General features: G+C 33.6%; 1 protein-coding gene across 1 annotated transcript; it reads right to left on the bottom strand.

The window, feature by feature from the left end:
- Positions 1-7,290: 7,290 nt before the first annotated feature.
- On the bottom strand, positions 7,291-9,105 carry LOC127091260 (protein JINGUBANG). The gene is made up of 2 exons (XM_051029847.1): positions 8,933-9,105; positions 7,291-8,715 (listed from the first exon to the last, which is right to left on the bottom strand). The coding sequence occupies exons 1-2, from the start codon at positions 9,103-9,105 to the stop codon at positions 7,503-7,505; spliced, it is 1,386 nt and encodes a 461-aa protein (XP_050885804.1). The 3' UTR covers positions 7,291-7,502.
- Between the last annotated feature and the right edge of the window lie 4,525 nt (positions 9,106-13,630).

Here is a 13,630-nt window from a genome sequence, read left to right as displayed (position 1 = left end):
GAATCATTATAGCCTTCACTCCAAAAGTAGAAACCCCAAACAATTTTAAGAGTTTAGGTCTACCATCCTCTAAAAGATAATATACAATATCATCACCAAAATTTTGGTCAATTGTCTCCATCCCCTTTTGACACATTTATTGTCCCCTACCAAAGTAGTATCTTGTTGGGTAAGTAAACTTCTGACAATGATGTTATTTTGCAAAAAGTTATTCACCAAATGCATAAGACGAAGATGAAAAAAAAGGAGATGTCACGTTCAAGTTGGATTTAGATAAGACCTTTGATAATGACAATTACGAATTCCTCGAAATTTGTCTTTTGTACTATGGTTTCCATCATATCGTCATCTAACTCATCATTCATTATGTTAATTTTCCCTCTCAATCGAACTTATGGAACGAAAATAGGAAACAACCCTTCAAGCCATCTAATGACAATTTAACAAATGTACTAAATGTATCGAAGTAATAAATTTCTAAGTTCGTATCCATGGGAATTGCACTATTTTAACAAGGAAAATTACGTGTTATCGAAAAGTAAACTTGGGGGTTTGCTTGAGAATTATATCAAAAATACTTAAAAGGTTAGGAAAATATCAAATGGATAAGACTATCGGGTCTTATTCGAATCCCCTAATTTCACCTATTGATGATTGTGCCTATTTGTTTAAAAATGATTTAATTGAGTTATGTAAAAAATTAACAAGGATGTTATACACAATTCATTGGTGTATAATCCACTAATTTAAAGTATAAATCCCTAATCCCTTAGGCTAGCTGGATTGTAAAATCAGGCAAGTTACGTTCGTTAATTCGTTAGCAATAACTAATAATCATTTATCCATAAATCAATTAAATAGTTGATCAATTACTGTAGTTCAGGTTTATATAGTTGAGGTCAATAATCACTATAAACCTAGATTTAATTCGTGAGTTCGTCAACACATAAAAGACATTACACAAAATAGTAATTGAATAGAAGTTACAATATCAATTTATACAAATAATATAAAACAAGTCATATGTCTCAACATATCAAAATAGGTTCATCTCCTAAGATCTAATCAGAAGTAATTTAGCTACTCGTACTAACAAAAATCAATAAAAAAAGTTTAGAGAAATAATACATGAACTCAAGGTTGAATTTGGTCTTCAATGAATGAAAACCTTCTTTCCTAAGCCCTTGAATTCTTTCTCCCGTCAAAACTTTGCTCCATAATTCTTCTCCCCTTTTTCCTCTACCTTTTCCCTTTTATAGAATTCCAAATGGGCCAGAAAAAGGTATAAATAACGCACACGATACTTGTGATCGCACACTCGATTTTCCCTGAAGTCTTATCTCAATCGAAGTTACGAAACTCTATATATGATCAAATTACTAGACAAACATCGTAATGTAAATTATGCTGAAAATGCTCATTTCTTCATAATTTCTCCACTTTTTCCATCTATTTGGTTTGTTTCTTCATTTCTCCACTTTGCTCCCATTTCTACATAAAACTTAAACATAATTAACCAAAAACTAATAAAAACAACTACAAATGCTTGAAAAAATTATATGATGACAAAGTGTCATCACCATTACACGACATGCACTAATGGGTCCTGCTTTCAACTTACCAATTCATCATTTGTATGAATAAGCTCTTTATTTCCATCACCAATGTGGGTTAAGTGTCTCCTATAAATCATATGCATCTCTAGAAAAGGCATTTACCTCTCTCACTCATTGTTTGCTAATGATGTCATTCACCAAGACAAAGAAATCCTAACTAAAAATTGTTGCTCCCTTTTTTCAAAGTTTCTTTATGCTCCAGGTTTGAAAATAAAACATTCCAAGTTTTGTGTTTTCTTATATTTTTGTCATTTTCAAACAAAAATAGACCAACTCATCTTTATTTTTGGAATTTAAATCACTGGGTCAGTAGATATGTATCTTAGTTTTCCCATTCTCGATGTCAAAGCTAAAATAATTGATTTCAACTTCATCATAGAAAAAATGAAAACCGACATGGCCTGGATGAAAAACAAACTTATGAATAGGTCTGAAAGCTTAACCTTTAATCCATTTATTTTCATTTTCATCCCTTTTTACTACATGTAAAAAAACATATGACCCACTCATGTAATTCGAGATGCCATTAACCATATGACTCGCAAATTCATCTAGAAGGGTAATAAAAACACTGGTATTCATTTGTTTAATTGGAAGAAAAATTATTGACTAAAGATGATGGAAGACTTGGAAATCTGATAAGCTAGAGAGGCTAACACAATCATCCTAAAAAAACTTGTTCGAGAAATGATTTAGGAAACTAGAAAGCTCTAGATAAGTGTTATCTCCAACAAATACTTATTTGGTGCCCGCTTGATTTTTATCTTTGTCACTGCAGGTTCCTCTAATTGAAGTTCTATTGTAAAAGGTAAGATTATATTAAAAGATGGATTTTACTAGAGGTGTTTATTTGATTCCTAGCTTCATGTTCAGCCTTAGACATCTTTTGGTTCTCTCGTCGTGCTTGCCTCTTTTATCCACATTCATGACAATTTTCTAAATATTAAAGACTTATACCAATTATGTCTCCCCATATCAATCATCTTTACACTTAGGTTCCACATCTCATTATTACAGATCACACTAACACAAATCATTGTTTCAACCATAACACGAAAGACATCCTCATCTAATCCAACCATACCAACGACACATACTCTACCAAGAATGACTACTAATGACTTCTATAAAACAAATATGATTCAATGTATAATAATACAAACTTTCAATCACGGGTTTGGATTTTGAAACTATTCCTCTCAGAAAAGATTAAATTATTGATTTGGCTCGCTTGTCATAACGTTATGCCTTCTCTTTCTCTCATTCATCTTCTTAATATGGTCACTCCGACTTATTCTCTCGGTGTGGTCTCGACCTAAGATAGTACTACATGGTTGAAAAATGGAATTTTAGACACCCAAAGTACCCTCTTTAGTGTTGGCCTATGGTGGGCCTAACGCAACATAATCTCAACTTGTATCTCTCTTTAATATCTCATATTCCCTTAAATATTCAATTAGTTGTTAGTTGAGATCAATTGAGTTCCTATGTACTCTATTTATTGTCAGTTGAGACAGATTGGGCTCCTATGTACTTTAAATGTTGTCAATTGAGACCAATAGAGTAACCAATGGTATGTGAGAAGTGATCAATCCTTATTAAAAGGGATGAACCATTATTAATAAGTACAAGAGAAGATATTTTGGTAACATTAATAATTGGTCATTTGATACTAGAAGACAAAATATTTTGGTAACCATTATTAATAAGTATTTTATATATATATATATATATATATATATATATATATATATATATATATATATATATATATATATATATATATATATATATATATATATATATATATATATATATATATATAATTGTATGGTGGAAACGAAAGAAGAAGTATATAAGAAGAAGAGAAAAAGAAGAAAACCAATAGAGGAAAAGAGAAAAGAGGAGAAATAATGGAGAAAAGAGGAAGATGAAAGCTAATAAGAAGGAGAAGAAATTCATGGAGGGAGCATCATCAATCATAATCATCACAAACTTCATCTCAATTTCATCATCATCTTCTTGAATATGTTAGTTCATAGATAGCTTTAGCAATTAGGGGGGGGGGGGGGAGGGGGAATTTCATGTTTGAGGAAAGTTAGGGTCTGTGTCAAAGTGTGCTTTACGTGAATCCTTTGTGCTCATACATGATCTTCTTGTTTGTTTGCATGCCTATCTATGTTAAACCATGCTAATTTGGGTTATTAGATGCAATATGATCATATATGTTGATGTGTATGTCCACTTCACCTTCCTTTCTGCATTTTTTGGGTTTTGTCAGCTTTGCTAGGCGAGATGGTATCGCTGGGTCATCACCAGGCGAGAACATGTGATTTTCTACTGACTTGTCTCGCCAGAGCTCGCTACCAGCGAGCCGGCCGAGCATGACAGCACACAGAAAAATGTTTGGTTCTTGCTTACACCATAACTCGAGAACCGTAAATCAGATTGATACGAGACTTGAAGCATTGGAAAGTCCTTTCAATTCTCTATTAGATATTAAAGTAGAAATATTGATATATAAAAATTATGGATAGGATAGTGATGATATACTATCATTTATGTTATATGGGTGAGAAGAAATCATGTTCGTGTCATGATTATTGTTTGGGTATTGGTCATGAATTGGTTAAGATTGTTTATAAACCACATTTTGATATAGAGAGATGTCTCTATGACTTATTCCACATAATAATTCCCTTTAAGTCCGGTGAACCCCCACCATAGGATGATCGGACGATGGTTGTTATGAGACTTGGAAGTGAAATAAGTTAGAATGAGATGGGTTGTGTGATAATCTTGCCGATGGTTTTGCAACAAGTTATATTATCACGTGTGCCTTATGAATGCTATGAACCATATTATGATGTATGCTAAATATTGTTGTTGTGTTGAATATGAAATAACCTTATTAAAATCTTATGGTAATGAGTGAGGAAACCTAAGAGTATAACCAGGTGAATAAACTAGAAAGATAACTTATGTTAGAAAGATAACTTACTACTAGATTTTATTTTTTATTTTTATGCACTATTGTATAACATGTACCATAGATGTATTTTAGTTTGTTTATGTGTATATAAATGATGTCATTAAGCTCTTATGTTGTGACAATACCAAAAATTAACACTTGCATGATATTATTCTAGATATATATTATACGGGTTGTTACACTCATAATACTATTCTCATGTACTGAATTTCTTTGTCTCATTACATGACAAACTTTTTTCACACTTATTTTAGCAAATTTATAACATGTAATAATGAAGTTTGTTTGGACAAGTGGAACTCCCTAAATCTCTCTTTTATAATTATTAGTGTTGATGGAAGCAACAATGAAATGCCTACTTGCACTGGCTTTAGAGGGACCATTCGTAATTCACTAGGGGCTTGGCAATATGACTTATCTAGTTTTATTCAAGACTCTTTAGATATTCTCAAGGTTAAACTTTCATCCACCATGGCTTCTCGCTATCGAAGGATATGAATTTTATAGTTGCTATCCAGTATACCAGTTCGTCCTATGGTATTAGCCTTATCGAATCCACCGCTCATAAATTCGCGATGGTGATATAGGACATCAAAAATATTTTATTTGCAACAAGTTATATTATCACGTGTGCCTTATGAATGCTATGAACCATATTATGATGTATGCTAAATATTGTTGTTGTGTTGAATATGAAATAACCTTATTAAAATCTTATGGTAATGAGTGAGGAAACCTAAGAGTATAACCAGGTGAATAAACTAGAAAGATAACTTATGTTAGAAAGATAACTTACTACTAGATTTTATTTTTTATTTTTATGCACTATTGTATAACATGTACCATAGATGTATTTTAGTTTGTTTATGTGTATATAAATGATGTCATTAAGCTCTTATGTTGTGACAATACCAAAAATTAACACTTGCATGATATTATTCTAGATATATATTATACGGGTTGTTACACTCATAATACTATTCTCATGTACTGAATTTCTTTGTCTCATTACATGACAAACTTTTTTCACACTTATTTTAGCAAATTTATAACATGTAATAATGAAGTTTGTTTGGACAAGTGGAACTCCCTAAATCTCTCTTTTATAATTATTAGTGTTGATGGAAGCAACAATGAAATGCCTACTTGCACTGGCTTTAGAGGGACCATTCGTAATTCACTAGGGGCTTGGCAATATGACTTATCTAGTTTTATTCAAGACTCTTTAGATATTCTCAAGGTTAAACTTTCATCCACCATGGCTTCTCGCTATCGAAGGATATGAATTTTATAGTTGCTATCCAGTATACCAGTTCGTCCTATGGTATTAGCCTTATCGAATCCACCGCTCATAAATTCGCGATGGTGATATAGGACATCAAAAATATTTTATTTGAACGCAGACATCTCATAATTATCTATACTTACTATTTAGGCAATCAAGACACGTATTTCATGATCAAATTTAAAGTCTATTAGAACTATGACAACATGTTATGCGTCACTCTGTATCTCAATCGGAATAATATTTTTATAGTCAATATTATCGAAACTTTGTTTTTAATATTGTAATTTCCTTTTTTTCTTTATTATTGTAACAAAATAAAACTTAAAAATCATAATATACAATTATGTTTCGGCATGCATGGTTGTCGCAAGAAAGAGAATATATATTTTCACACTAATTTTTTGTATCATTTTAATTGGCAATGCCACGGTACTTCTTTCCTTTGATTTTTTTTTTTTGTATTATGGTTCTTTCTCACCTTTGATTTTCCCTTTTATCTTAGTTAGAGGTGGCAAAATGGATTGTAGTCCGCCGTGCTGGCCCACACACCTGTAAAAAAATGGCGGATTGAATTTGAATTTTGTGTCCGTCTATCCATTCAGCTCGCTTCACCTTAAATCTGCCCCATTTTAAACATGCTAGCTCGTCAATCTAGTTATCAAGTACTCAAAATATTTATTTTTATTGGTTAAAGATTATTACTTTAAACTATAGTTTTGAAACTCTTATTAATGATTTTATTTTATACATTTATTTATGAATATATAAAATATTTTTTTAAGTAAAATTTATTAAAAATATGCTTTATAAAAAATTATTCTAAAAAATAAATAAAAAATCTAAATAAAATATAAAAATAAATTTATTTTTATTAAAAAAATAAAAAATAAAAAAATAAGCGAACAAACCCACTACCTGTCAACCCGTCTTTTTAGCAGAACAGACTAATTTTTTTTAATTTAATTTTATTTTATAAACTCGTCAGTCTTGCACTTTTTTAACTGACTTAAGGCGGAGCGCGACCGACAACATATTTTACCACCCTTACTACATTTCGATATTGCAAATCACATAGCAATCATCATGATTAACTTCTATGACCCCTTCATTGTAACTAATCAGTAACTAATTCAACGATCCCTTTTACTCTAAAATCCAAATAAAAACTAAAACCCATCATTGCTATATTTCATACATTAATATTAAAACTGTCGCGCTTATCATGATAATCAAACTAAGAAGAGACAATGGAACGTGATTGCCCTCAATAGAAAAAGGAGGAAAAGTCTAAGTTGTTTTATTTTTATATATTCAGATTCATATTTAATATATCATTTCTGTATCTTACTCACGACCCAACATACACTATTCAAACCACATGAAAACCAAAACCATACACAAATTATATTACATTACATAAATAATCATCATACATAAATACATCTTCCAGCCTTAAAAAAAAATCAATCAAAGTCAATTAACAAAAAAAAAAGAAAGAGAAACAACAACACAATCATCCCAAAAGAGACGTGGCAGTAGAATCACACTGGGCCATAAAGCCCAAATAAACCACATTGGGCCAAAGAGCCCAAGCAAAGCCCAGAAATCAAAGCCGTTTGTTATGACCGGCCCGACTCGAAGAATAACTACCGTCCGATTCAGAAGGAACAGAATCACAATCAGAAGCCACACGCTGGTGCTGCAGATTCTCAGAAACACTCCAAACTTTAACAGATTTATCCAAACTTCCACTATACAAGACCCACCGTTGATCTCTCCCACCATCACAATCACGATCTTGTTCCACCGCTAAACATTTAACGGGACCGTCATGTCCCGTTAAAACAGAAACACACGTGTGAATAACTCCGTCTCTTTTCCACACGCATATGGTTTTATCAGCTGAACCGCTAAAAACCAAATTCCCAGCCGAAGCTAAACACAAAACCGCTAGTTTATGACCCTTAAGAACCCCACCGTGTGCAAATTGCTTATCACGTTCCCAAAAATTAACCAACCCATCAGAAGCACCACAATAAACCATTGAACCGGACGGGTCGATCGCTAGAGCCGTAACCGCACATTCTTGTTTCAAAAGCGTTTTAACCGCCACGTGCTTCGTTCCTTTCCCACGTATCTCTCTTCGCCAAACCATAACCGTTCCGTCAGCGGAGCCGGAGAAAACAACACCGTCGTTGCCGCAGACGACGGAGTTCACCGCATCTTCGTGTGAGGTTATCGATTCCAAGCATTTCGAATCGCCGATTCTCCATACTTTGATTGTTCGATCCCATGACGCGGAGTAGAGGTAGGTTTTGTCCGGTGAAAGGCTGAGACATGAAACGGCGTCGGAGTGTTTGATCCATAACGCGGTGCGGTGTTTACGAACCTCGACGTAGTTGCTTGGTTTGATGGAGCTTTTGAAAATGTCTTTGAGCGTTGGTAATGTTCCGGCACGTTTGTGGATGCTAGGGTTCTTGACGGAGACTTTCCAGACTCGGATTTTTCCGTCTTGGTGACCGGTGAAGATTTTTTGACCGGAGATTATTATTGCTTTCACTAATCCACTGTTGGATTTGAATCCGCAATATTCTTGAAGATTCTTCCACACGCGAATGTTCTTGCTGTCGGAGCCGGTGTATAATAAGTCGCCGGAAGCTGCCAATGAATAAATGTGACCTTCTTCGCGAACGAGAGAACCGATCATGGAATTCTGCGGTGGTGCTTCTTCGGATTGTGACCATTGTGGCTTTGAGAATGGTGAATTCGTGGTTTGATTCCATGGTGACATCATCATTGGTGAGCCCTCACCACTTAACCTAAGTTTCATATTTCAAATTTCTAATTAGTTATAGATTATGAACCATTAATCAAACATTATAGTAACTTTATAATTAGATTTGAATCATCTTCACGTAGAAATATACTGCAATAATATATTACAGGGCCATTTATAAAATCAAATGGCTCTGCAATGAATTGCAATATAATTCGTGCAGATGAATATATTAGTTATTAAAATGGAAGAGGAGAGACCTGACGGGATCATAGTAGTATGGGCTTATAGGGGAGGCGGCGCTGCTGCTACGCTTGGCATAGTCATCATCTGTATAGGCTTCGGTCGTGGAAAGCCGAGGCTCTGATTGCACGAATTGGGGTCGAGGAGCATTGTTACCGTTGTTGCTGTTTTTTCTGTTGTCGCCAAACATGATGTCCTCTATTCTCTCTTATCCCAATATCATTCAAGATATTTGTTTTTATCTCATTCACCGATTCAGACACCAGGTTCAGCTCAACCAGAGATTAAGAAAAGAATGAAAGAAAAGAAGAAAAATGAAATGGAGACTTTGATTGATTAATTGGCCAAAAGAAAAGGGAGAGGAAGGTGTTAAGTTGTGTTGAAGAGAGAGGTTATAAAATTGTGTAAATATGGTGTGGAAATGAATGGTGAACAAATTATGTGTGAACACGTACGAGAAATTCATTTCCTAAAGAGGTTCTCACAAAATATAATTTTGGGTCCGGGATATCCGGGTTTCTTTGGTAAAATATAGAATTGCTTCTATAGGTAGAAGAACATGTTTAGAATTTATGGGTTGTTGTTGACACTTTGTGGTCTTAATTTGATGTTTTGAGTGCTATTTTAAGGTAGACATGATAAGTTTTTTTAGCCATACGGCAGATAATTTATCCCACAAGTGCAATGCAAGTGAAAAATAATGTTGAATGTATGGTTGATTATATAGCATAATTACATATGTATATTTATTTTTTGACGGGTTATAAGACTGTTCAATTAACAAATGTCGAAATGGTTAATCTTGCCACGCTTTTATGTTAAAATATATATTTTTCATCGTTTGAAAAGTAAATATATAAAAAGTTATACTCCTCTCCATTATGAGATGCTTGAATTACTCTATCCTCTGTTACAATTTAAATATGTATTACACTTAATCTATTTTAACATTAATAGTTAACTTTAGGAGTATAACCCATGTGGAAAAAACTTCAAATCCCCATTTAAAAAAACAAATTTCATTTTTTATGACTTCTAAAGCTACTGGTGATAAACTTGTGAACATTTTATTTTTAATTTAATGATTTTGTAATGTACAATTTAATTTTAGTTAGCCTATTTATCTTTTTTAATAGTTTCTCTATTATTATTTTTTATTTTATGATATCTAATAATTTTATTTTATCTTGTATATGTTAACAATATTGTGAATTTAAAAAATAGATTATTCAGTTTACCAAAAGAATGAAGTGTAGATTTCAACATAAAGAGGAAAGGAGAATGTAATTCAATCATAACTCACGAGAGGATAATGTAATTTTCTCTTAGAGAAGAAGAGTGTATACTGTAACGTAAAAAAGGAGAATAATTCAATTTAAGCACCTCTAAGAAGAAGAAAGGGTAGCTTATCTTTTTTTTTTTTTTTTTGTATATAGTTGTATCGTTTAATTAATGTTATTTGTATCATATTTTCAGACATTAATCAAAAAGGTTCATCCCTGATCGTTTGACATTATCATCCGTGGGAATCGTCTTTTGACATTTCCACATTCTCACTTAATATATATAATGGTGAACAAAAGCAAGGTAACGAAGACCACCACAATCAAAACATGTGAATCTGTCTCTAATGAAAATTTCTAACTCACTCAAGAGCCCTTAGTCGGACAAATTGCATAATCATCGTCATCATCCTCATCATCATCACGAGGAACACTTATACACCCTACCCTACCTACAAACCCACACACTCCTACAGGACGAAGGCGACCCACCACCTTTTGTAGGTTTAGTGAGAAAAAAAGACGCTCCACCATCACCTGCTCTTACAAGTCTGGTAACAAATCACGAAACAAGCATTCTACTAAGAAGTGTATTGTTCACTGTCTATAGACAATCATTTTTCATGGAGAAGTAAATTAAATAGATGAGACGATTCGAGGCAGCTAAATCTGACCTTTAAATGTCCATGTCAAGGCCTTAGAGGGTAGATCAAGGTATGATCTACTTTGACAAAGAAAACAATTTATTATGTGAAGAAGATCAGTCAACATCTCATCGTCACCATTGATCTCGAAGTCACATGCCAAATCCAAATCGAAAAAATTGTGAAAGTGTTCTCCCTCCAAACCCTATTGTCACTATCTATAGCATTCCCAGAGTCTAAGAGGCATAACACCATTGTTCTCCTATGAGAGGTATTGGGGACGAGGAATATGTCTCGAGAAAGAACACATTTATATAAGGGATAAATAGGTATGACATCTTTAGGGACCTCTAAAAGCCCCTAGGGATGAGGGCTTATGATAAAGCAATAAATTGCCTCGACCACACTAAACTTGTCAATGCCTTCGCTAACTTCCAAAGTGAAAACTCTCCGTCCTCACTTTAAAAATGGGTTGTGATTTGGTTAAAAGGTCCTTAGGTTCAAATAGATCAACTCTTGTAGCAAGCTATGCGAGATCTTCACAAGCTATGTGAGATCTTCAATGAAAAGTTTGGGATCTATGAGATATAAGAAGCAAATTTTTTTGAGGTCCTACATAGGAAGATTCAACGGTGAGGTCATCTTAGCGAAGGATGTTGAGGAGAAGATGAATAAATATTTGGTGATTATGTGACTTCAATGAAGATTAGAGTTCTTTGAGAGCGTGGATATAGAAGAGGCTATAAAATTCAACAAATTTCTCATAAGAGAAAAGAAATCCATCTAGTATGAGGAAAGACTGGAAGTAAGCATAGTGATATATAGAGGAGGGTTGGAGAAACCTAAGGTAGATAGAAATCATGAGGGAGATAGAAAGATGGATAAGGATAATAAGAATGATCTACATAACAACTATGAGGACAATGCTTCATCCTCCCCCATATACCGCAATTACACTCCCCTAAACGAACTTTTGAAAGAATGTTCTATAAGAATGTGACAATACAGAGTTCTGTGAAGAGGATGTTGAGTTTCCAAATAAGGTTTGGGAAAACTCGAGTCTAAAGAAATCAAGATTTTACGTTTCTAAAAAAGTAACCAACACAACAAAAAAGATGGCATTCAGTTGAAGGATGTCATTAAATACTTTACTCAATTGCAAAACTCTCAAGGTTCGTGGCTCAATATATGAGTAAATAAAAGGGAATGAGATATGGGGACCATACTATTATATCTCCAATGCCCTTAGCAAATATTTAAGTTAGTGTGAGCAATGTAAAGCCCCGCCCGAGTCATATATACAAGCTCTCTATGCTATGCTTTGGGCGATATCACCCAGCAAGAAAGTTGATTACACCATGAGTCATGTAGCAATTTTTATAAGAGTAAGATTGTCGCGATTCAGACAAAAGAACAAGTGAGTAAATGGTCATAATCTTGTAACATCCATAACGTTTAGGGCCATAATAATGTAACATCTGAAGTGACCAGAGCCATGAAAGCAGTACATTTATAAGTACAACTCGAAGGAAGGCCAAAAGGGAATTATTCTTTATAAACATAAAATTGTACTCTTTTAACGTATAATTGGTGCTCATCATGGGGATAAGTAAAATAAACTTGTGCCTTAAATTCAATCCACATGATATTGCTATTGGTGGCCATGACATAAACGCTACAACCAATGTTTCATAAACTATCGATGGAAGACAAATACACTTATTCATCGTTGTTTTCTTTGCCAATGTTATTGACTTCAAACATGCTTATCACCTCCCCGCTCACAAGGTTTATAAATAGATTTGGTGAAATCATAACGATAAAAAGTTATTGAGCTATCACACAAACGGTCGGAGACTAACAAGTCATCTTATTTAGTAAATTGTATTTTCATAGCTCGAATGAAAAACACATAAATTGCACCCTTTAGGGTGTCATTTCATCCTACGGGGTATCATTGAACCCATAATGGTATCATTGAACCCATAGTAGTATCACTCCACCATACGAGGTATCATTTCACCCTACAGGGGACACGTTATGTTAAACCTTACATGGGAAAATTCTCTTCAACATTAAATCTATCCATCTCACCAATGACAAGTTGATGAAATTCAAACAACATCGTTAATCTCCCAAATTCCCGCAAGAGGGATATATCAACTTCATACATGAATAAAAATGACATGCAAGACATTATCAATAAAGTTAATGAAGTGAAATATATCAATAACATGCTTGAACTTATTTTATATTCATCTTCATAATAAATGTGTTTTTAGTATTCAATATGAGAGGCGACATAGAATCGTCTGACCTTTAATACGACAACAAAAATTAATCGTGAGATAAATTCGACTAATTTTCTATAATAATGATGATGAAATCGTTGATCATTTCATATAATATTTTAGATCATCTAAATGAACTTGCTGAGTTGAGGTGTATGCGCTAAATAAAGTACTTTATATTGTTTAGAACAAGTTGAATTAACTCGCCAAGTTGTGCTTTACTCAATTAAAAGCCAAGAATCACATTTTCAAATAGCTTAGACCTTAGTCCCCTCTATTTAGGTCACATGAAACACTTAGATAATAATTAAACAAGTGTAGGATAGGTGAGGTACTCGCCGCATTATAAAGGAAAGCTAGCCATGCCGTGCTACATCTTCAATGGTGAGTTGTCCACCATATTGGTCAATGAAACATGGCATGCTAAGGTGTGCCCGAGATGTTTTCCTCAAGAAGTAAACCTCCTCATGCTATAATGTCAATGTTAGGCTAAATTA

Source organism: Lathyrus oleraceus, chromosome 6 (genome assembly GCF_024323335.1).
Source record: "Lathyrus oleraceus cultivar Zhongwan6 chromosome 6, CAAS_Psat_ZW6_1.0, whole genome shotgun sequence".
Taxonomy (NCBI): domain Eukaryota; kingdom Viridiplantae; phylum Streptophyta; class Magnoliopsida; order Fabales; family Fabaceae; genus Lathyrus; species Lathyrus oleraceus.
This window is presented reverse-complemented; position numbering and strand designations above follow the sequence as displayed.

Coding starts and splice junctions, on each gene's coding strand:
- LOC127091260 (XM_051029847.1), bottom strand. CDS start 9,105: ATGTTTGGCGACAACAGAAAAAACAGCAACAACGGTAACAATGCTCCT. Junction 8,716..8,932: donor TACTACTATGATCCCGTCAG/GTCTCTCCTCTT, acceptor TATGAAACTTAG/GTTAAGTGGTGAGGGCTCAC.